The sequence below is a fragment of the Agelaius tricolor genome, unplaced genomic scaffold, assembly GCF_023055355.1.
Source record: "Agelaius tricolor isolate 1412-34295 unplaced genomic scaffold, bAgeTri1.0.p SCAF_36, whole genome shotgun sequence".
Taxonomy (NCBI): Eukaryota; Metazoa; Chordata; class Aves; order Passeriformes; family Icteridae; genus Agelaius; species Agelaius tricolor.
In genome coordinates, this window is record NW_027269296.1 from 506,288 (window position 1) to 531,626 (window position 25,339).

Below are 25,339 nucleotides of genomic sequence, written 5' to 3' on the forward strand. Positions count from 1 at the left end.
CACTGGGACTCCAAAGCATTTAGTCATGCCAGCATGTGACAGTGCCACCATGCCAACCTCCCCAGCCACGGCGGGCAAAGGGAGCAGCAAAGGCAAGAGGCTGAAATTATTACAAAATTTAAAAGGCCCCTGCTCAAGCAATACTTTGGACTTTAAGATAAATCAGCTTTTAGTATTCTCATCAGCCTCTGAAACAAGTAACAGTGACAGAATCTATTTCTAAAAATGCAGGAGGAAGATTTTAGGACAGAACAAGATTTCTAAGGTCTCAGGCATCTGCAAGTGTGGTGAATCCAGTGGTTCTTCCCTGGAAGTTGTCCCTGCCTGTGGCAGGGGGTTGGAACAGGATGATCTTAGGGTCCTTCCCAACCCAACCCAGTCTGTGATCCTGGACTGATTCTCAGAGACAGCTGGAGGCTGCAGCTCCTTCCCAAACTCCCTGGTACCTGTGGGAAGGGTTTGGCCCCTTGGCACTGGGGCATCCCCAGAGCAACCATTTCCATCCAGAGCTGTCTGCAGTGCCCCTCAGGCTGGGTGCTGCTCTGCATGGGATGGGGAGGCTGAGACAGTTTGGAGAGAATCAGGGAACTGCTCCTGGCTCCGAGCAGTGGGCAGGCACAGGAAGAGGCACCATATCCATGGAAACCTGGCCCAGGCCAGGCTGCCCTCGGGGTCAGGTGCCAGAACAGTCCATGCCTGGAGATGTCACTTCTTGTCGTTTCAGGAAATTAAACCTTGGTTTTTTCCTTTCCCTTAATAGATGCTTCTTCTTTCCAGATTCAAAACTGCAATAAAAACCAATCACACAACCCCTCCAGTTACCAGGGCTGACTGGAATCCTGGTGTGACCCATCCCAGCCCATGGGAGCATCCCAAGCCTTGGGCCCCTGCCATGTCCCCACACGTGGGCACCATGTGGGAAGTGTTTTCCCCGTGGTGTTTATGATCCCACGTGTCTCCAAGACAAGTCAATCCAGCGTGTCAGAAGCACAGCAAGAGGGAAACTGGAGCGAGAGCTCAGGTGTGGTGGTGTTTGAAGCACCCCAGGGTTGAACATCCTCCAGAGGAAGGTCCCACCAGCACAGCCCCTCCCTCCCAGCACGGTGGGCTCCCCCCTGGCAGGGCTCTTTGCATGGAAAGGGAAGAGGGTGAGCATCAAACGTCCAGCATCAGACTCACAAAGGCTTCTGCACCTTTCAAAGGGTGTGCAGTGAGCCCAGGCAGCAGCAGAGAGGAAGTGAAAGCCTGACTTGCCTGGCCTGCAGCCCGAGCTGCTGGGAGAGAAGGGACTGACCCTGCCATGGGAGGGGGCTCAGGGCCCTGGCACACAGGGATGTGAGCAGCAGAGCACAGAGCACAGCAGGACCCCGGCCAGGGCTGCCCACCCTGCAGACCCTCCTGTCCACCACTGAGCTCTCACCCATGGCTGCCCTGGGGGCTCCCAGCCCTGCTGCCCATGTGAGGCCGGAGCAGGGCGAGCTGAGGGAAGGGCTGGGCTGTGGGGAATGCAGCGAGGCGCAGGCAGGAAGCTGAGCTGAGCTGCTCTGACCAGAATAGAAACAGGAAACGAGCCCGGCACCGAGCACAGCGCACAGCACAGCTCCTGCAGCGCTCCCCTGGGATGGGGAGCAGCCCCAGGCTGGGCAGATCCCCTGGCACGGGGGGACCAGCTCCCCTCAGACCCCCAGGAAGGGGTGGCAGGACAGAGAACTGCCCCACGGACACACAGCAAAGCTGCCCTGGGGCAGGGCTGAGTGTGAAAGGTGTCACCGAGCAGCTGAAGGTCGGGGTGGCTCTGGAGATGCTCTGCACACTTAACAAAACATAAAAACTTGGGGGGAAAAGGCACAGCCTTCTCAAGGAACCGTGCAGAAATGCTGGGCACAGTCACACAACAAGAAAACCTTGGGCAGAGGAGCACTGAACAAGAAAAAATACATTTTTACCTTCCACTATCAGCACAGCTTGGGATAAAAGCCTGCAGACGGCACAAACTGAAGGCAGGGAGGGATCTGCACTGCCAGAGCTTCAGGTGCTCCTGGGGAAGCCTGGGGTGCTGGTGCCTTTATCTGCATATCCACTGTGCTGCCCTGCTTTGAAATGCACACACTGCTAATCCCTCTCCTAAGGCAAGCAATAAGAGGAGCTCAAAAGGCCAAACACAAACCAAACAGAAGCAGGAAGTCCCATATGGAAAGGGAAAAAAAGCAGAGGGGGAAAAAAAAAGGGTTTGAAGTGACCAGCAGATTCAACTATAAAAGGTTTTTTCTCCCTGCCCCCTGAAAAAGTTGACAAAATGATTCATTTTAATCTGAACTTTTAAGGAAGCCTGCCTCCCTCCATGGCAGCTCTGACAGGTTTTTGCTGCATTTCAGCCTGTTGCATGGATTATTTCCAGGTCAGGGGACGCAGCTGACAGAGCTCAACTTTATTCCACTTCAAGCACTCCCAGAGCAGCTGAAATGCCCAGTGGAAAGAATGGAGCACCCAAGCTGTGCTTCCTGAGAGCCTCCAGTGCCCCAGCTCAGCGACCGCTCGGCCGAGGGAGCGATAACCAAACCAAAACCACCCCACAACTGCTGGGGACATTCACTGACAAGATTCTTCTGCCAAAGCTCTGCAGCCTCACTCCTCTCCCCACCCAACAAAACCTAATTTCCTTCAATCCACACTGCAAAGACCCAAGGCCAGAACCCACACCCAGAAATTAACCTTGGATCAGGAATATTTTCAGTTGGTTAAAATCCTTTCTGCCATTGATAGGAGACTTTTCAGATCAAAATTCACAGATGAACCAGAGTGAAACATCACTAAATAAACAAAATGGTTTCCCAATAGTGCAAAATAGCAAAATACTGAGGTTAAAACTATTCCCACTCTACAATAAGATGAAAATAAACTGTCCAGGACAGGGAGGAGATTTCTCCCCCAGGCTCACCACTACACTGACCAAACTAAGAACATGCTGGGGTAGGAATTCCAAAATTTTTGCCCCAACTGCCCAGTTTGCTGCCACAAAAATTCAACATAACCTTGCTGTGTCAGGACCTCCAAAACCCTGCCAGACTCTGTCCTCCTGGTTTATTAATGGCTTTTGGGGCCAACCCGGGAGCTCAAACACCAGAGATGCCAACTTCTGTGTCTGGGAAGGGATGAACAGGCTGGTGGAACTCCTGCCTCATGCCCCACATCCTTCCCAAAGACATCAGGAACTCCTCCAAGGCAGCCCATGAGACAGACTGGGGCAAGGTAAAACCCGTCCCTTGTTCCATAATGAGAGAAAAATCCCTCTCAACAAACCCAAAACTCCAAAGAGCTCTGCAGCAGAGCTGATCTGCAATCCAAACCCAAATGGATGTCCCAGCACCCAGAGCTTTCCCCAGAGCTGCTTCCATGGCTACACAAAGGAAGTTTTTACCTGGAAATGTGGGACTCCTTCAGCCTCAAAATCCAAGACTCAAAAGTTGAAGCCAGCACTGAATAAACTGGATACAACTCTCCAGGAAGAATTTTTAGCTAAGGAGAAGAAACTAGGGGATCTCCTGGGAGAAACAGATCTATCCCAAGGATCACTATTCCTCTATTACACCCAGACACAAAATACTCCACTCCTCCTGTGCAATTGCAATCTAAGTTTAGTTTGGCTGCAATCCTGATGGAGACTCCCTGGGGAAGGAGTGAATTTTACAGAGAAACTCCTCAGCTTGCCTGCCCCAGGAAGGGAGAGCAGCCAGGACACTCACACAGAGGTAGGGCTCTTCACAAGGCTCCAGGGAGAAAGTTTAGTTAATGACACAACATCAGACTGGGAAGGCATCCTGAAGGATCATCCCCACCCAGAAGGATCCACAGGACATTCCTCAGGCAGATCCCAGAGCAGCACAGGAGCTGAACAACCCAACAATGTCCCTGCCAGGAGAACAGCACCTCCTGAAGGGTGATGCCCCAGCCAAAGGAACATTCCCTTTATCACTCAGAACCCCAACATGAACACTGGTGCACAACATCCACGTGCAAAGGCCAAGGACTTGTGAAGACACTGGGCACATAAATTCAACACTTCCCAAGAACCCAAAAAGCAGAACCTCCTTTTCCTGCTGGGGCTGATCCCTGTTTAATTAAAGATGATGCATGGCATGATTTGCCCCAGTTCCAGGATACCCAGTGAGCTTTTCCACAGCACCCACCAGGCCTGGGAAAGGGCTCAGGACTCTGTAATGAAATTAAAAGCCCACAAACAAACTCTGCTCCTCTAAGTCATCCATAATGGCAAAACAGGGATCTGGGAATCCTCCTGAGCAGGATAAAACTTTCTCAACTAGACAGACTGAGCAATTCCAGGAAGATAAAAAGAAATTGGTAGTGCCCTTCCATGGAGATCTTGTGCTCCTGAGCATCCCCAGGCCAAACTCTGTGCAGGAGATGGATCTCTGCAAACTGAAGGGAGGATTTGGGTGCCAGCATCCCAGAGATGCCTTTCAACACCCCACAGCATCCCTGTCTGAAGCCCTTCTCAGCTGGTGCTGTTCTTGTCCTACAGGATCCCAAAGAGACAACAAGGAATTATGAAAGATGAACAAGTGAGTCTCCTTTTTAAATTTTTTGCCTACTAAGGAAGAGAGGCCAAAAATACACCAGGGTTGGGTAAGCTAAAAACTGCTTGATTTCTTAAATGCAAATTATTTGGTGGTAAAGCCAGGAAAACCTGATATTCCCTTGTTTCTAGGTTCCTCCATCTTGCAGCTGGGATGGATTTCTTTTCTTGGACTACTCAGGAGAAGGGACAACTTGAAAAGGGCCAAATATATTTAACCACAAGGTATAACACAAACTCCCACTCGGTGCTGAGAAGGAGCCACTTCTGCAAAGCCTGGCTCCTAATTCCTATAATCCAAGCCAGAGGGATCAGTAGGATCCAGGAAGGCTCCATCAGCAGTGCCTCTGAAAGGACTTCCCACCGTTCTGAGCTACAGCAATTTCTTCAATTCCTTCAGTGGCTTCACTTCTCCTGAGCTCCTCGCCAGAAGATGGGTCACATGGAAGAACTTGTGGAGAGGCAGAGTGGAAAGAAACATGCTATTTAAAAAGATTCTTTTTTTCCCCCCAGGCCTCAGAACAAATTAAATCTTTGTAATCAGGGTCCAAAAGGAAAAAAAGAAAAAAAAAAAAAAGGGAAGAAAAAGCAACAACCCACAACTACTCCCATTAGGTGGTCAGAACTAGAATCACTTTATATTTTGGGTGACAATTTGTACCCACAATCTGAAGGCATTATTTCAAGGGGCTGGTAATAAAGCTGTTCTCATTGCTGGGAGCAAAAATAACTCAGTTCTACACACAGCTCACTCCTCCTCTGGCCAATCCAGCTGAAGCTCCCAGCACTGACTTAGCCAGTGGCTAAAGAAAAAAATAAAACCTCACTCACTTCCTACTGGTTAGAACAAAAGTTACCAGCAAAATTGGAACTCAGCAGCTCCAAACTTTTCTTCCAAGCCAGAGGCACAGACCAACTTGTGCAAGCTAACCTAAACTTTCAACCCTTCTCTGTTTTCTTGATGTTTTAACACAAAATTAATCTGCTCTGGCCCAAAACCTGCTGGAACACTGGGCACTAACATCATCCCCAACTGGTCACTGCACAGTCAGATTTAGGATGCCAAAGAAAATACAATTCACCATCTGCCAAGGAAGGAGCTACATGGGACTGATCTTTCTCACTCCAGACACCAATGAATTTGTCTTTTTCACCAACTGTTCAGTCAGACTGGACCAGAGAATCCACTGATGCTCCAGTGCCAGTCACCAGTGCTACAGTGGGCAAGGAACAGGAAAATCAGGTAGAAATGAGGATTTTCCTGGAGGTCAGGGCCTAGTCTGGCAGCAGTCAGGTACCTCAGACTTTGCACACAGAGAACTCACAGAATGAACTGCTTTAGGCAGCACCTGCAGACCAGAGCACTCAGGGTTAAACTTCCCTCTCAAATCCATTACTTTTGTAAATTACATTCAACCTCCAGTGGGAAGCCAGAAGCTAATGACTTCGTAAAGAGCACAGGCAGCCTCCATGGTTCCCATTTCCACGTGGAGCAGGACCAGTGCTCATTTTCCTGCTGTGCTGCTGATTGCCCTCGGGCCAGGCCCCACTCACCGGCAGGCTGGAAGGTCTGGACTGAAGATTCAAGTTCATCTCTTCTTGCCCTTTACTGGAAGCCATTGAGGGAGCAGAGGATGCCTGGGACCCAAACGAGTCTTGAGATAACTCCTGAAACAGCAAGCAACACACACACAAAAAAGTCACAAATGGGAATACAATAAAGCCTCTGCTGGAGTCACTCTGGGATATTCTCACACTGTGGCAGATTTATGTCCCCTTGGTGACGTTTGCCCAGAACAGGAGGAGGTGAGAGCCAGAACTGAAAGCCAGCACACACAGACAGTGCTCAGAGCTGGGAGCACAGGTACAGGCAATGACAGAATAGTCATTCCCAGCTTTCCCTCATCACAGACTCTGCCACAGGCTGTCCTGGATCTCCCCCTCTGCTTCCTCACCTTCACCCTCACTCCAGGTACCTCTTTACACAAACAAGGCAAGTCAATCAAACCCTTCCACTTCCCAAAGGCTGCTCTGGATGCACTGCAGTGTTTGCTGAAAGGTCCCAAGCTTTGTTTCTCCTCCCCAAAGCCGAGTTTTGCTTTTGCTGGTTACCACCTCTGTGAGCCACAGGAGAAACCACCAGGTTTGCCCATGTGGTGCCACCCAATTCTCTGTGTGTAACTAACCAGTTCTCTGTGTGTACCTAACCAGCTCTCTGTGTGTACCTAACCAGTTCTAACGCACAGAACAGGAGCTTTGCCCATGTTGTGCCACCCAATTCTCTGTGTGTAGCTAACCAGTTCTCTGTGTGTAACTAACCAGTTCTAACACAGAACAGGAGCTTTGCCCATGTTGTACCACCCAGTTCTCTGTAACTAACCAGCTCTAACACACAGAACAAGAGCTTTGCCCGTGTTGTACCACCCAGCTCTCTGTGTGTAACTAACCAGTTCTCTATGTGTAACTAACCAGGTCTCACACAGAACAGGAGCTTTGCCCATGTTGTGCCACCCAGCTCTCTGTGTGCAGCTAACCAATTCTAACACAGAGCAGGAGCTTTGCCCATGTTGTGCCATCCAGTTCTCTGTGTGTACCTAACCAGCTCTAACGCACAGAGCAGGATCTTTGCCCCACACAGAGTGCCCTGGAGCAGGAGCAGAGCCTACCTGAGGCGGGGGGAAGCGTTGCTGGCCGTAGGCCGAGGGCTGCTGCGGCGGCTGTGCCGGCGGGTACGACGAGGAGGGCTGGGCCAGCGCCGCGGGGGCCGCGGGCTGCTGCGCCTGCTGCTGCTGGTACGGCGACTGGGACTGCTGCTGGGAGTAGGGGGGCTGGCCCTGGGGGTGCTGCGGGGCCGCCTGCTGCGGGTACGGGCTGGGGGGCTGCTGATGGGGCGGCTGCGCCGGCGGCTGCGAGTACGCGGGCTGGGCCGGGGCCGGGGGCTGCGCCTGCGGCTGCTGCTGCTGCTGCTGGTACGAGGGCTGCGAGTGAGCGGGCTGCTGCTGCTGCTGCTGCGAGTAGGGAGCCTGCTGCTGCTGCTGCTGCTGCGGGTGAGGGCTCTGCTGGTTGTAGTAGGGGCTCTGGCTCTGCTGCCCGTACGCGCTGGGGCCCTGCTGCCCGTACGGAGGCATCTGCACGGGGAGAGAGGGAGGTGAACCAGTCACAAGGGTGTTTCACACAAACACACACAGATTCTGCTCCAGAAGCAGAAATTCAGAGCAGTAAATGCACTGGAATTGCCACTACCTAGATACTTCCCAGAAAACAGCAGAAGTCGTGTCACACACTCACGTGTGACATTATTCTTGGCAGTAACCAAGTTCTAACACTCATCATAGCTAAGTTTTTAGGGATCCCTATCTGACCACCCTTCAACAAAAGTAACATTGAAAGGAAAGACTGCTTGCTCCAAACGTTAAAAAAATAAAAATAAAAAATTGCCTTTTGAATCCTGCAAACAGTCCAGCAGGCGCCACTTGGATCATGTAATGAGCCAAAACTGACCTGGAGTCATTTCTTGTGCAAAGAACAGCTGTGTCTCTAACACAGCACAGCAGAAAGAAGATCTCCCTCCCCTGCTATTTATTTTTCCCTTGCTGGATTCACTGCTCTGCCACCGCCTCTCTCAGACAAGGATTCCCCAGGCTATGGGTCCCACCTGGATGCAGGTGTGGCACAGAACCCAGCCTGGAGAAATGCCATTTTCCCCAAGCAGCCCAGGCTGGCTGTGTGTCCCTGTGCGCCAGCTGCGGGAGCCGTACCTGCTGTGCATAGGAGATGCTGCCCATGGCGCTCTGCGTCCTGCTCTGCATGGCCATGGGGTATCTCTGGGGGCCCTGGGGCCCGTAGGGCTGCCCGGGGTAGCCGTGGCCCTGCTGCGGCCCCGCCTGCGGCCCCGCCTGCTGCGTGTAGGGGTTGTTCCCTCCATAGGGCTGAGGCCTCATCTTCCCCATCTGATCCATCGGGCTCGCCGGCTGCAAGGCAACGCAGGACACGTCAGACACATCCAGACACAGGAACCCTTCATTCAAACATCACAACTCCCCAGAAACCCCACAGAAATTCAGCAATTCGGCGCCAAGGAGAAGCTCTGCCTCTTCCCAGGGGCGAAAGCCCAAAGTTACATCTGGAATTACAGCAGGACTCCTGCTGCCCTCCCAAACCCACCACTCCACCAAGAACAAACCCAGTGAGAAGTCATTTAATGCTGACATCTCTCCCGTGGCAAGACAGGGAACAAGGGGGGAAGGATCATCAAGAAAAATCAATTATCAGTGGAAGTGGCTTTTCCCCATTGTAGGTAGTAGTTTAATGTCCAGATATTCCACAACAAGTTAAATTTAGGCTGAAAATTTTAATATTCACAAGAAACACTGCTTCTTTCACGTATAACAAGGTCTCCCAAAACACTACAGGCTGTTAATTTACACTTATGCATTTCAATTAATGCACATTGATGTAGTAACACTGGGCAGTGCTGCTGACATCCACAGTCCTCAAGACCGCAGTTTCATTTTTGAATATTTTTTTTTACATGTGCTTTGTGTCTGCTGCCTTTTGGAGAATAAAGAGTTTCTAAATCAAATTTATACAGATCCATATAAAAAACTTTGTCAGCCTCGAAAGTCAGGTCCCTGAGCTTTAAAGCAGAGACAATGAGTGAAGAAATGCAACTTTCCTTGGACTTCATCTGTCCTACCCCTGCCCGGAGCCAAGATTTAGGAATAGTCAATTGGATTTCCTGAAAACACTATAAACCTCAACATTATAGACCTCAAAACAGGGCTTTTTCACCTTGGCAGTTATTCCCCCACTAAAGCAAAAGCTGCTCTGGCATGGTGACCTCTAAATGAATCCCAGCACAGTCCTTAACCCCCGTTCCTTGGACTGAATGGGAATCCTTCCCTGAGCTCCTGGTGACCTAACTAATCCCAATTAGATGTTTTCCACAGATCACCATGACAATGGACTCTATTACACCATCCCTTCCTGCCACCAGCCCCGGGGTGGTGTTTGTACAGATCCACCCTCTCTGGCTGAGCTCAGGTGCTTGAGGAGTGGCCCTACAGGTCTGCACAAGCCAGCATCACACACAGCTCAGGCTGGAAACACCACAGAGCGCTGGAGACCAGAGCAGGACTGCGCTGGTGTTTGCAGAATCCCCCTTGCAGCTGCTGCACTGGAGAGAAGCCTTGCCCAGCAGCCAGCACAGCTTGCAGCCCCAGCACACATTTGTGTGCCCAGCTGTCAGTGCAGGGTGGCTGCCAGGGAGGCTCAGCCCCAAGCCAGCAGCGGGGACAGGGACACCACGGGCGGCTCGTGGGGCTCTGCTGGGGCACCAGGGGCTGGCACTGAGGGGCAATAGCAGGAAAAGCCCCATTGCTGGGAAAGGCACAGGCTGCTGGCTCCCCAGGAACCGGGCCCTCAGAGCAATTGGTGTCAGTATGGCACAAAGGGATGGAGAGCAAAGCCCAGGGCTCTGTGCTGCCCCAGCTCAGGGCACCCACGGACTCTGCCAAGCTGCAAGGGACCCAAAGGACCCAACCCAGCCCTGCACAGGGCACCCAGAGTGGCATCCTGGGCCTGGGAGCGTGTCCCCGCTGCTCCTGGAGCTCTGGCAGGCCCGGGAAAGCCAAGCCCTCAGTGAGCACAGCCTTGGCCACCCTGTGGCAGCTGCCCCCAGCCAGTGCAGGGCCCTGCAGCGGCTCTCCCTGCAGAGGCAGATTTTGGATGCCCTCCCACGCTCAGCTGTGCTGGCTGTTCCCATTCCCATCCATACTGACACCAAAGCAGTCCTGAACAATTCTTATTCTGTGTTTCATGTCCAAGCTCTCACAGATGCTGCTGCTGGGGAGTGACAAGGGCAGAGGCTGCAGCCCCCAGGCAGCCCCAGGTCCCTGCCCTGGGAATGCCAGGCACCCACACAGGGTCTGTGCCAGCTGGGAAAAGGAGCTTCCATTCATGGGGGCAGAAAACAAGAGATCTTTGAAGGTTCTGGTGGAGCCCTCAGAGCTGCAGGGCCTCAGTCCTGAATGGAGCACCCATGTGGAGCTCCCATACACCTTAAAAGATGCAAATTGTGTTTACATCTTCTCAGCAATTGTCCCTGGTGCTTCCCAAGTCTTGCCTTGTGGGTATCCCCTGGCATTACTGACATCTTCTCCCTGCCCACATTATCTCCTTTGGTATGTAAAAACGGGGCCACCAGGAGCTTTCCTAGCCCCTGGCTTTTGACTTCAGCCTGCTCTCACCACCCCCAAGCACTCACATCCTTCCTTCACCTGACAAAGTGCAACTCCGGGGCTACTGACTAAATATTTCAACATCTTTTCCATTTGCTACGTGCTTCCTCCTGGTTGTAACTCACCTTTGCAGCCCTCTACCAAGGGCAGCTTCTCAAATACATTCTTTTTTGGGTTTTTTTTAACTTTTGTTTTTCCTAAATACACTCACACCACATGCTGCCACCCCTGCACTGATTGTCTTGTCTGTGGTCACCCACAAGACCAACCATCTCTTCAGGGAGGAGACAACAAGGTGAAGATTCACTTTTCCATGACTCCTACAGGAAGCATGACAACTACTAAAACACTTCCAAGAAACATTTGCAACTGTTTATGCAGCCATTAAAAAAAAAAAAGAAAAAAAAAAAAAAGAGAGAGAAAGAAAAGAAAAAACCCAAAACACAAACCCCAAACATCTTTCCAGGATGTGACCAAGTCGTCACCTTGGCTGCTCAGCGTAGGAGGACACGACGTGCCTCAAGCTGCCACCCTTCCAGCAGGCCCTAGCACAGAGAGGGGGCTAAAAACAAACACAACACCAAGAGCATCTAGATTGCAGCCTTGTGGGTAAAATTCTATCACCAGGAGGAATGTAAATGCCAATTAATCCCTAATGAAGGAACTATTTCATACACACGCTCCTGACTCATAGCAAGGCTAATTCGTGCTCCCCAGGGTTGCCCTGTACATCTCAGATGCTGCCATGTGTTATTTCTTCCTTCAAAATATGCCATTAATTCAGAATATCCCACACATGGGGCTTTAACAGGACCTGGAATTGCTGCTCTGGCTCCAAGAGTCAGCAATCAGGAAGCTGCTGCCCCAAAACCCTTTTGGGGAGTTTAACTCTGTGTGCCTCAGGAAAAGGACCAAGCTGGAATGCAGGGATTGATCCAAGGTCTGTGTGGGTGCTGGGAGCAGCAGAGGCTGCACAGCCCCTCTGCACAGCCCTGTCACAGAGATGGGCAGGGTAAATAGGGAAATGCCAAACCCTGACTGCAAAAGGCTGGAAATTCTTCTCTGGGCTGATACATGGGGAATCCTTTCAATAGGAAACCACAGGAGTAGATTACTGTGATTACACTTCAAAAGCAAAGGCCCTGCCACGGAGAGACATAATTGAGAGAAAGTGTTGCTCCTTGATCACTGAAGTCCAGACCCCCTGCTTACACCTCCCTGCATTCATAGAAATTGCTTCTATTCTCCCTCAATCCCACTAGCTCTGCTGTTGTGCAACACCAGCAAGTACCAAAACTCACAAAACATTGTCCTGCCACCAGTCAAACTCCCAAAAACAAAGCTGTGTGGTTTGGTGAATAAAGAGAGTGACCAGAAGCCAGTGCTGCAGAGAAACTGCGGAGCTTTTGGGGTAATTTAAGATATTTCTAGACTAAGAGTTTGTTACAGCAAGCCCAGAGTGAGTTTGAAATTGTCGAGTTCAAAAGCTCTTCAAATCACTCTGTGTGATGTGAAGGGTGTCAGGCCCCTATAATGAGGCAGTGCAGTGAAACCAGCTCTTCTTCCAAACAACACCGGCGTTTTCCCTAAGAAACAAAAAAAACTTGAGGCAGACAAGAGGATTCCGTGAACAATTCCTTTCAGATTTTGTCCGGTGGAAGAGAAATTTGGCCTCTTGAATGAATAGCTTGGGTAAATTGGAGAGGACATGCTATTGGTCCTGTCAGGAAAGTGAGTAAAGGGAAGAGGTAAATCCCACTTCAGAAGCAAGAGCCAAACTCTCCACAGCTGTACAGAAAAATGGAATTCTGACTTTCCCCATTACCTTATTACATATTTGTATTTTATTGGGCCAGAGGAAGAAAAAGAAGGAGAGTGATTTACTGAACTCTCCAGTTTCAAATCAGCGTCGTTCAATTGTTGGCAAACATGGGTGTTGGCCACAACTGGTTTCTTCAGCTGCCTCCCCCCGACCCCCTCAAAAAAATAAGAAGGCTGAAAAAAAAAGAGAAAAGCCCTCAGCTCCCACCTTGGCTTTGAAATCTTTTCCTGACCAGCTTTGTTGTCCGCTATTTGTGATAAAAAAATAATAAAAAGCATTCCTGGCTGTTTAACCGAGAGAAGCCCTAATTGATTCCCACAGTCATTAACCTGCATTTTACCTCGGAGAGTGGTAGTTAAGGAAGTCGGCACTGCTATTTATAACTCATCTCAAATTGAGGGCAGACTGCCTAAAATCTAACACATCCCAGCTGTACTCCTGTTTGAACTGGGGCCAAGGGAATTTTTTAAAGCAATCTTGGCACTGAATGAATGACACCAACAGTATGAGCGCGTGTGGTTGTGTTGTGGTGACGTAGCTGGAGGTGGAGGGGACGGGGGGGCCGCTCTCCGTAATCCCTCTCCCAAGCCCAGCTCAGCCCCAAGCCGGAGCCGCCCACCCAGAACCAAACACAGGAAACGTCTTTTCCTGTGCAACGCCTTCAAGTGAGAAGCACATGGCTAATCTGCATAAAAGCAAAGCCACGCCACTGCTGCCAGGAAGGTTGAGCTCGGAATCCCCGGCCACCAAGCGCTGCCTGCGAGGCCTTGGACCCGCGCCGGGAATCCCAGAAAGGGCCAGGAACAGATGGGGAGGACCCCGGCAGCACCAGCCATTGTCTGGCTGCTCAGCACCGGTACAAAGAGGAGGCTGCAGAGCCCACAGGGAGGTGCCAGCTGCTCCCAGCTTGGCCAGAGAGGGGTCACGGGAGCCGAGATGATGCTGAGCAGCACCAGTGATGGGTAACACGTCCCCAGGCTCAGGGACAAAGCGCTCACCTCCCAGGGCATCTCACTGCACGGAAGCAGGTGGGTCTTGGAGAACAGGGATGAGGGATTCAGCCTCCCACCTTTAAACTCTTGTCCTAAACCCTCCAACCCCTGCCCTTTTCCACGTTCCAAGGGCACTGTGAGAGTTCCACTGCTGCAGCACCAAGGCCTGAGCAACACAAACCCCATTTCCCGTGTGACGGTGCCAGCTCACAAAGCACAGGGCTCATGAACAACAGGGAGGCATTGCCCAGAGCTGGCACCAAGCCCTGGGCATCCACCAAAACCAGGCAGGCTGTGGTGATTCCACAGCTGAGAGCAGCAGCTCCTCTCCTGCGACAGCACAACCACGGCTGATCCACAGCACCACCAAAACAGGACCAATGGGGACAGGGACACAACAGCACCCAAGGGGCAACACAGGAGGCTCCAGCAAACCCCAGCTTGAGCTGCCCACTCGTGTTTGCACATCAGACAGTCTCACACCCATCTGTGCCTTCCAAAATCCCCCCCAAAGGCGACTCCAACTCCTCCACAACCGGAGGAACAATCACAAACCAACAACCGCCCTCATTCAGGAGCAAACACGGCTCACCTTGCAGTGGGGAACTCTTTCAGCTGCTCTATTTAAGGTGCAACTGGCTGTGCTGAGGTCAACACCCCGCCCTGAACTCGCTGCCTTTTATAGCCCAGGTCATGCTCCAATGCCTCTCTTCCCATGGAGGTGTGCTTTTAAGGGGGGACAGAAGAGGCTCAGGGGAAGCTGAAGTTAAAATAAAGATCCTCCAGCAGGACGCGAAGATGCCCCCAAAAGAAAACACCTAGAAAACCCATGGTAATAAACACTCCAGGAGGTGTAGCCACCACCTCACTGGGACAGTTTCAACAAGGAGCCTGTTTCTCCGAGAATATCATCACAGAAATGCATGGTTCCCTTTTTGCTTTTCCCCTCCCTTTTTAAACTTGAGAAATCCACCAACTTCCTTCAGTCCCTCAGCACACACAGGGCAGACACCAAGCCTGTGCTGGCCCTGCTCAGCTCCCAGAGGGACTCTCCTTGCCTTCCCCCAGCACAGCCCCGTCCCTTTGGGAACCCCACTCCCTTCAGGAAGCACTTGGGATGCTCAGACTCACACCCATAAGCCTGGAGTGCCAAAACCTGACTTCTGGAGTACAGTACAGGGTTACAAATGCTCATCCCTTGGAAACGTGCAGGAGAAATACATTTTCACATAAGCTACAGAAAAATAAAACTCCTCCCTCGCCCCCACAAATCCCAGAATCTAACTTGGACTTGGACACACAACCAGGAGGTGATGTATCATCATCTCAGTGTCAATGGCCAATGCAGATGAAAGTTTGGCTGTCAAAACAAATGACCTGTGCTCCACAGTTTCAGTTCTGCTACCAGAAAGAGCCTGGTTTTTCTTCTGACTTTTCCCAGTAGGTCAGAGTTTGACCCCAGACACTTTCTATTCCTCTAAACCTCTGCTAACACCCCGACCTCAGAAGAAGCTCACGACATCAACACAGGAGGAGAACAGGACTCTTGCTGCATTACTTCAGCCACCTGCTTCTATCTGGAGCCCTTGCAAACCTCAAATCTGCCCTGCTCAATGTTTAACCCCTCCTTGATCATTTATTACTCCACTTTCTTTGGGGAGATCTGCTGTAAATCCAGATCCTGAGTTGCACCAGTGCAAGGAAGATGAGTGAGTTTCTCCCAGCAGCCATCCTGTGACCTGTATCTCCCTGCTAAACACAATCCAGTAATTACCCATTAACGTTTCTCAGCAAGAGCCCAGTCCACACATCTCAGAGGACTTTCCAAAGCACAGCTCTTACTAAGATTCTTCTAATTGATTAAAACTGACCAGAGTTTTGATTACAGGATGTATCATTATGGAACATCTCATTCCTGAAAGAAGTCAATCAGCAGAAGGTGATGTGGTGGGAAGTGAAATGAGAGTCACCCCTCAAAGCCTCACTGGGAACAACCCAACAGCAGCACAGTGTCCATGCCCAAGTACCAGCAGAGTTGTGTTATTTTTCATTTTATTTTGTTTTTTATTTTATTTTATCAAAAAGGTTGGAAAGGTGCCAAGTCTGCCACAAGCACCACGATGGTTCCTCATGGACACCTCTCCTGTCTGCAGGCTCAGAGCACATCCCCATGGGAGCAGCACAAGGGATCCCCCATCACCTGAGAATTAACAACAACCAAGGACTCATTCCCTGTCCCTCCACCTCAACTACTTACACCATGGCAGGTCATTCTGACAAACACCATTTCCTGATTTAAAGGCAGTCAAAATTAACAAAAGATTATGATTACTGTGCAATAGCTGATGACCAGTGAAAACTTCAGGCATTTCCCAGGCAGCTGGGGTCAGATGGTGCAGTTTGTTATTCAGACTGTGTGATCCCCACACAATTTAAAGTTTCACCTTGCATTTAAAATAAAATTTCCTTCTATCCAGAGAACTAAGTAACAAGCTATCTATCCCTCACTGTCAGGCTTCAATTCACTTTACAAGCACATTATTCAAGCAACTCGCTCCAGGATCCCCCAGTGCCACTGCTGACTCCACCCAAAACTCCAAGCAACACCAAGATGTAAAGAAAACTGCGCCTGAGCTCCATGGGAGATGATCCCAAGGAACATGTGATCCTTGTAATGAGGTGCTGCTGCTTTTAAGATGGAAAGAAACTTCCTTCCTGAATATTAAATCAGGCTTTAAGTTTAGCCAACCTCCTACTTCTGCTCTAATGAACTGGAGGCAAGTCAACAAAAAGGCTCTCGAACGTCTCCTCGCAGCGCTGCCGCTCCAGCCCGGCTGGAAGGAGCTCCTGTTGTACCACAGCAGTGGGACCGGGCCAAGAGCCAGCCAGAAAACAGGCAGGAGGAGGAAGGGCTAGGCTGGAAGAGCAGAATTACACTCGGTGTCACCACTGCTTCAGTGATCTCACTCCAAGGAGCGCGAGAGCAGCTGCTCCCCATCACCAGCGAGGGAGTCCCAAAATATTCGCTCCAAACAGCGCTGAAAACCTGAAAGGGCTCCAGATGCCCCATAAATACATTCAGACACTGCAACCTGTGGCAGACTTCAGTCATCCAGCTAATTCCCTGTAACCCCTGCTTCCTTGAAAACAAGCCCTGCTGATCTCATGGGCAGATGTCTTTTGCTACTGAACACCAGGGATGTTTCCCAAAACCGGAGGTCTGAAGAAAGAACCAACGCAAGGGCTCACTGCAGTTTGCTTTCTAGAATAAAGGTAGTTTTATCAATTCATTAAAAGCCTTTTCTGCACAGAAATCTGAGGGTGCTGGTGCATGCTTTGGAGTTGATAAGACACCTCCAGCACAGCCTCCTGGGTCCCTTTCTAAGAACACTTTCCTGATAAATCTTCATCTGTAAAATGCAGCAGCACAGGTTTCTACCCACTTGTGTGCCTGAAAGCTCCATCTGTATTTGAATATCTCATCGCTTTGCAAATTCATCTCATTTTACACCAGAATAAACAGCGGCTGAACAGACTGAACTGGACAGGCAGACTCCCATGACCCCTTCCCACGCCGGGATGGGCATTCCTGGGGAGCCTCTGGGACCGGCTCAGGGCTCTGAACAAGCCCAGGTCCCCACAGCCCCACCTCTCCTACCACACACAGCACTCGAGCGAGGAGGACACAGCCACCCCGATCCTTGGAGAGCTGCAGCTCCTGGAGGTGCCTCATCCCTGAGCTCCATCTTATCCACAGCTTCCACAGGAGCTGCGTGTCGAGGCCTGCAGCTGCTCCAAGCCAAGGCTCAGCCTCTCCCCTGCTCCTGCAGAGTGGCTGAACTCATTCAAAAGTGCATTATGGCAGATCAAAGTCACCCAAGAAGTCTGAGGCTGGGGATGGATCTGTGGAAGATGAATCTGTGCAATCCCAGTTTGTGCCAACACAACCCCCTGTGCTCCACACGCTCTCGGCGCTCCACAGTGGAGACCACCCCGGCCCTGGGATGGGGTGACAGGGGCCAGGCTGCTCTCACAGCCCTAGCCCGGCCAGACAAGCATCACTGATTACCCCAAGAGCCCCTCAGACACCCCTGGGCTACAGGAGCTGTCACCACACACTGCACCACAGCCCCGCTGCTCCCTCATTGGGAAGTGACCCAGTAAATCCCAAACCCCCTCCCATCACTCCTGAGCCTGCCCTGTTCTGTATCCAACCCGAAACAAGGTAGCAAGGCTTTGTTTTGCTAATAGGAAACAGAAAAGTTACGTTATTTCCCTTGTCATTGCAGCAACTGGCAAATCCGGGTGCTATTTTTGTGGATTTTATTGAGCCTTCTCTTATTTTAGCCTTAAAATTCAACCTTCAAGCCTCCACTTCGGTTCCACGGAACCAAAAATATTTAAAATTGCAGTAATGACAAGTTACCATCTGCATTTACTGAGGATGGGCTCTGTAACTTTACAGCAAAGCCACAACCAATCTCCAGTATTTACACCCAAAGGAGCTATTTGCATCCAGCTAAGCAGGGCTGCTGGGGAAGAGGAGGCTGGGGGAGATGCAAAGTCTACGTGGGCAAGAAACTTGGAGCTGCAGCCAAGGCAGCTCCAGACAGCAGGGAAGGCACTCCTGGAGCCTTCACCAAGCCAAGGCTGCTGTGATTCAGGTTCACTACAGACACATCCTGAGTGACACAAGGTCCTTGTTACTTAAAAATACTAATTTTTATTTTTATTATTTTTTTAAAGCCCACCAGGCCTTGCTCACAGTAATTTTTGAAGCCTGGCTCTGTTGCCCCATGCTCACTTCTGTCCCTGGGCTTTTATTTCATTTCCATCCAGAAAAATCCAGATCTCTTTCCAGGCAGAATGAACAAGGTGGGGAGCTGCTTAGTGAGTTAAGAGGAGCGTGTGCTGGCAGCTGGGGAGAGGATACAAGAATTCCCAACCGTGCCAATGCCATGGGGGCAGGAGGAACAGCCAACGCTGCAAAGTCTCCACTGGTTCCAAGAACAGGTATAACAAGAAACTGTAAGGCAACTCGTATGAGGAGAGGAAAGGAAGATGAGCCATGACTGTACCTTGACAGCAGTGACACCTCTGAACAGTTTATTGCCATTTACAGAGTGATCAGACACAAAGTTCTCCTCAGTTCCTGCCCTTCAGAGTCCTCACTAGAGCCAGGAAATCCCTGCTCTGGGGCTCAGCAACTCTACTCCAGGGTTCCAACACTACTCCTGGCTCCCCAGCACTAATCCAGGGTTCCCAGCACCCTGGCTGAGTTATTCACCTGAGCAGGGCCTGCAGATTCAGCACCTCGCTCCAAGGAGAGGGCAGGGAAGGGTTAAGGGCCAGAACACAGCTGAAAACCAAGGAGCACTCGATTGCTCTGGGATGTTTCATACAACACTAATCACTTCATCTGATTTTAATTCCTGACACCAAATCAGCATATAGCTTTTCAAAGGAAATCTTGTCCCAGATTGCAAGGTAATCAATCACAATTAACGTGGAAAGCAGCTTTTGCAACGCCACCGTGGCCCGTGAACCAAGCAGGAAGGACAGGGAAGGGGCTCAGAAACATCCTTCAAGTCCAGGCAGACAGGATAACTTGGGGTAGGGTTGGTCTGTGTCTCCTGCACAGCAGCCACTCAGGCTTTTTGCTTCTGCAGTGCACGACCTGAGTCAGGGTGGGTTTGATGCCAACACTCTCACTCCCTCCTGCAAGACCCTTCCCCAGCACTGTGCCCTGTTCCAGGGAGCCACGTTCTGCCCACAGGCTGCTAGACATCACACTTCCATCAAGGTGATTTTTCCTTAAACCAGAGAAAATTCTCAAGAGGATGGTGCCAGACTGTGCTCGGTGGTGACAGTAACAGGACAAAGAGCCACGGCCATAAAATAAAACACACATAAAACACACTTTCCACCTCAAGGTGAGGAAGAACTTCTCTCCATGGAGTGGAAAGGGTGGCAGAGCCCTGGAACAGCTGCCCAGGGAGGGCTGGAGTCTCCCTCGTGGGGACATCCCAAACCCACCTGGACGTGCCCCTGCTCCAGGTGACCCTGCCTGGGCAGGCCTTGGGCAGCTCCAGAGGTCCCTCCCCAGCTGTGGTCTTGTGAAAACTGTTCCAGGTGTAATAACCCCATGCCCAGACAGAAATTCTGATCCAGAAATTCAGAATCCATGGATTCTGAGCTGTGGTTTAGAGCACCCCTCTGCCACCTGCAGGGTGCAGAGCCAGGGAAAGGCTTCCAAAATATGGAAAACTCCTCCTTCAAGCCTAACTGGTCTGCCACAATAACCTGAAAGACCCTGACGCACTTTGATACTTAAATGTCTCCTCTCAAAACACTCCAACTATATTTTTTAAAAAAATATGTATTTAAAAATTATTTTTAAAAAACCATATATTTTAAAAAATAAATAATGTTCAACTTGTCTGTATACAGCAGCTGCCCCAGCACCTTCCCAGGGGATCCAAAGCACTGCAATCACCACAAGTGTCCCACAGAATAGTAAGTAAATGAGTTTGGGGTTTTTTATAATAAAAAATAGCCCCCCACCCACGCAGTCCGAGGGGCAGGGCTCCCCAGAGCAGAGACAACACGTGCAGCCACAGCACATAAAGGCAGTTTCTGGAACACGTGATCACACTCAGTAAACTGGCCTTGAATGGGAAGTCTTTTCCTTGATCAGTCATGCAAACCCCAAAGTCAAAGATAATTTAAAGAGAAAAGAAAATCAAGTTTTAACTAATTCCAGCACTTCCACTGTTTCACTGGATCTCCTGCACAGAGGGAAGAACTCTTGTTGAAAGCCTTTCACAAGGAGCAGGGCTGAGGGAGATCACCTCTAGCCTGGCACTGGTTTAATTATTTACAGAGTTAATGAGTACCAGACTCTCCTCCTAAACCGCACAGGGTGCATAGTCCTACAGTCATTTGGACTTTAAATCCACCCTTGGATATGAAGTACGAAACTGCAAACAGGCCTCAAGGAAGGATCCCACAGCGAGCCCGGGACCCTGGCAGAGTTCAGGTGGCAAAGCAGGACAGTCCAACCCCTCCAGGAGAATTCCCACAGTAACCTGGAAGCAAAGGGAGGCATTCTGCAACACAGCCAGAGAGCTTCTCTCAAGGAAACAGGCACAAAGCCACAGGTTTAAGAGCAGGCTACTGTGTGTGCACTTCTGCCCTTGCTCTCCACACCTGGAGAGACAGGACACGAGACTCTCAATTAACATGATTTGAGCTGGAGTATTTTCCCTAATGCCCAATGAGCAGCACAGCACTGGGACACGGGGTCAGCTCTGCTGTCCGTGCTCAGGGGTGGCCGGTCCTGCTCTGGAGGAGGAGAATCAATTCAGCAATTCACCTCCAGGCCTCTAGAACACCATCACCAAACAGACAGCGCAGGCAAGGACCCACAGTGAGATCTGCCAGGCAGCCAAGCCCACACTGCAAGTTCTCCTCAGCAGAATGATCCAGCTCAGGGCTGGAACCCAAAGCAGCGTGGCCACTTCCAGAGCAGCTCCCTCCCTGCCCATGTCCCTGTCCTGGCCATGCTGAGCTCCTGCCCCAGCAGAGCCTGGAGGTGCAGCTGGGGCTGGGCCCAGGGTTTCAAGCATTCCCTGCTCACAGGCAGGGCGCCAGCACCTGCTGACATCAGAAGGGAAATGGTAATTTTCAGGGTTTCTCTTAGTCAAACCTGAATGAAATTTCACAAGTGGAGGGGAGGAAAGTACTTCTTTAACCCATTCATCCTCCCCGGGTGGGAAAGTCCAGAGCCCTCCCAGCTTCAAGAATTTCTCTTTGAGAAGTTTCACAGAATCTCTAAGGGTGGAAAGTTGTAAGTGTCAGAAAGTCAGGGCCACCTTTGGCCTCAGCCTCCTCCCAGCCATGTCCAAGGTGTGCCCATCACATCCCACCAAAACTAAGCCACCTCTGGTCCCCTCTGGCTCCCCACACGGCCAAGCACCCACAAAACCAGGACAAGGAGCAGGCTCTGCTCCACCAGCTGCATCAGGGGTCCCAAAAACCACTGCCCACATCTAACCCAGAGCTCCCTGGACCAATTTAGGCTTAATGTTAATTATCCAGGAGAGAGAGAAAGTTACTCAAGTTTAAAAAAAAAAAAAAGAGAGAAAAATAAAGAAAGTTAATAGCAATTAAATTTGTCCTTGAAAGAGTTTCAATTACCAGAGCTGGCTTAAGGAAATAATGACATGCTGGTTATCACATGAAATGCCAATAACTGTAATGGAGCAGCAGGTTTTTTGGAGTTATTTACACAAACTGATTTTTCATGGGAGTTTCATAGGAATTAAGACATAAACACTATCTCCACTCTCTCATAAAGATATTTCTTTACCCTATTAACAGAATTAACCAGTCTCCCTATTTGAGCCTATACACTTTTGTCCCTTTTTTCTCCCAGAAAAAGATATAAAGAACATTATTAGAAATTAGACTCCAGCTACATTTTACTCTCAACACTTTAAGCAAAAAGAAATACTTGCTGAGGAATTCTGAGGCAGCTTTTATTAAGTTTACCTGTCATCATGCAGCATCCTTTATGTTTCACTACAGAGGACTCATGCCCACGTTGTGTAAATACTCACTGAGCTGTCACTTAACACTCAGAAACACTCCAGGAAGACACGGTGGCAAACCTGGAAATGCTCTCCTTGATGTGGTGCAAGAGCCCTCAGGAATGCTCCAGCTGCAGGACTGAACTGCTGGCTTACAGCACTGGGGTTCAGGTGCAGGGGGTGGGAACCCCTCCTCACAATGTGCTAGCACACGATTAATCCATGTCTGATTGGGACAGGAATGGTCAAACACGTCCAGGAGCTGAGTGCTGGCAGCAGCAGCTCCTCCTGTGCAGCCCTGGGCTCTGCTTTAAGCACAGAGCCCCATCAGAGGGGTCTCAGTGTGTTGAGCTAGCACAGGGAGGGAGGCTGGGGTCACACTCACAGCACAGGGTGAGACAGAGGATTCACATTCCCCTCCCCACCCTTCCCAAAGCCCCCACAGCAGCAGCTCAGCTGCTGAGGAACAGCCACTGAGGGAATCCAGAGCCCACGTTCCAGCCCTGCTTCACAGGGAGAAACAAAAGGCTGCCTGAAACCCTGCAGAACTCCAGAACCAAAGAACCCTAAAGAAACCCAGCTCCTGCAGGACTCCAGAACCCTAAAGAAACCCAGTTCCTGCAGCACTTCAGAACCAAAGAACCCTAAAGAAACCCAGCTCCTGCAGGACTTCAGAACCCTAAAGAAACGCAGCTCCTGCAGGACTTCAGAACCCTAAAGAACCAAAAGCAGCATCTGCAGAAGCAGAGAGGATGCTGGATTTGGGATGGGAGTTTTCCTGGCATGCCTGATGGGCGGGCACAGCTGCTCCTGAGCCCCCCAAAGGACAGTGCTTTATCTCCAGGTGAGGAACTCCCCTGCTTTCCAGGGAAGCCAAAAGGCAGCAGAGCTCCTCTGGTGCCACCCGGGAGCTGCCGGGCAGGAGGGACCGGACACAAGCTCTGTTCCAATGTGCCAAAAACAGCTTTTTTCTTCCCCTCCCACTTGTCACTCACTTCCAGCTGGAGATTTATGGCTCTGGCTAACAGACATCCAGTCCAGTTTTCCCACTGCCCGTGCATAAATCAAAGACTGAACTTTTTGCAGCCAGCACGCAACAGAAAAAACTTTTGTAGGACTTCTTAAAAACGCTTTTTCCCCGGCAGGAAGGTATCCTTCCTTTCTCTCCCACCAGAACAAAAGGGGAAATGTTGTTTTCCACCCTTGCTGATGGTTTAAGGACCATTCCAGAGGGGAAAAAGCAAATGGCTAAATATTGACAAGCTTATCTTTTCCATCTCCCCAACCAGGTTTGCTGCCTTCAGTTTCTGTTTTGCTGCTGCTGCTCCTTGAGAGTTTCCAGCACTCCTAGCAGGAATTGGGCAATGGCATTGCTGATGAGCTCCTCCCCAGAGCAATCCATCACACAGGAGTTGCAATTCAAAGAAGAGATCAGGCTCACTAGCCAGAGAATTTTAAATACACAGAAGTAGGAACTGGAAAGGGCATTTTCTCCTCTAATATTTTAATTACGCAGAGCACAGATGCAGAGGGGAAAAGCTGGATTTCCAATTGGTGGCGTTCCTTTGAAAAGAGTGAGGGAGAAAAGTGGTGGAAAAGTCGTGTATGAGGTAACAGATAAAACCAACAGCTGCACTATTAAGCCTAATTTTAGACATTATTTTCTCTCTGAAGGAAAGCTGCTGGGATTTTTAGCACAGCCCTCATGGAACGTGTGATACGCCTGCAACACAGGAACCACTGACCAGAGTTCTCAAATGAGACAACAGAAAAATCCCAAAGCATTATGAATACACCAAGCTGATGAGAACAGTCAGGCACAGCTTTGTAACAGAACATTTGACTGTCCTGCCTCCCCCCAGCCCAGTTTCTAATATTATTTAAGACCAGGGAAGACACTACCTGCTTGTGGAGGGAAAACAGGAGGTTTTCCTGATTCCAGAAACAGGAAACAGAAGTTGCAGCAGGTAAAAGGAATAAAGCTGGGCAGTTCCAGGAAACCACCAAATATTCTAACCCCCCCAAAAAAGGCCTGAAAGTCAAACATAAAACCTTCCAGAAAACAAATTTCTGTCTTGCAACCAACAACATCCTTACAAGAGAGACACCATAGGGGAAACCCTCCCCTAGCCAAGATAATAAATAAGGATTCACAGGGCAGCTCAATTAAACTTCATAAAAAGCAGCAGGCAAGCCTTGCTAACCCCATTTCACCACAACACTCAAGTGGTTTGTCCTGGGTTTCCCAGTAAACTGGTGGTGATAAGGGCAGGGAAAAATAAAAGCTCCAGAGAGAGTGAGGATTGAGTTTTACTGTCCTGTATCCCACACACATCCTGCCTGGAAACACTGGACACCTCCAAGCTGGGCATCAGGGAGGTGGTACTGCAGAAAATGAGAGATTTTAAGAGAATCTGACAACTCCTGGCTGACTTCAGGCTGTTTAAAAAAGATAAAGCAGCAATACCTCCAGTGTCCACACCAGGATTAACAAGATTTTATCCAAAAAAAAAAAAAAAAAAAAATCAAAGCAGCACAATTTTCCTGCTTTTTCTAAAACAGCCAAGCCCTAAAATCGCTCATTCAGAGAAAGGAGATGCAGCACTCTCCTTTTTGTTGGAAAGCTCCAGTGCACAACATACAACTCCAGGGCTCCTGACATTACAATGCAAAGCAAGGAAAAACCACGAGCCAAGAGGAGCCAGGTCCCAATTTCCCATTCCAAGACATCGCAGCTCACTGGCAGCACAGTGCCTTTTGGTGCCAATTTAGTTTAAAAACCATATTTCCAACAACGTTTTTCATGCCTCGCTCGCTACTAAAGTCGGAATCAAAGTCAACAAAAAATAGCTATTGTATGGCAACAGGCCCAAAAGCTTTTTTTTTAATTAACATAAGATTTTTAAACTGCTTTCACTGAACTTATAACAGAGGCCTTGAGATGCCGGGGCACCTATGGGGAGGTTATCCAAGATGTCAATGTTTAATGTGATCCAAAGAGTTCTCCCATTACAGGAGACACTTCACTGGAGCCAAAGCCTGAGAAATGCCCATCTATTAAAGGCAGGGAAGTCCTTTTTCTCAAGCAGTTTCCTTTAAAT

General features: G+C 50.0%; 1 protein-coding gene across 2 annotated transcripts in view; it reads right to left on the reverse strand.

Annotated features, from left to right (window-relative positions):
- Window positions 1-25,339, reverse strand: part of ARID1A (AT-rich interaction domain 1A) — a 54,734-nt gene that overhangs the window by 24,540 nt on the left and 4,855 nt on the right. For both annotated transcript variants that reach the window (XM_071453392.1, XM_071453391.1), the window contains exons 2-4: window positions 8,353-8,565; window positions 7,261-7,722; window positions 6,149-6,262 (exon numbers count right to left, since the gene is read on the reverse strand). In XM_071453392.1, the coding sequence (XP_071309493.1) occupies window positions 6,149-6,262; window positions 7,261-7,722; window positions 8,353-8,565 (789 nt within the window). The remainder of the gene's footprint in view (window positions 1-6,148; window positions 6,263-7,260; window positions 7,723-8,352; window positions 8,566-25,339) is intronic.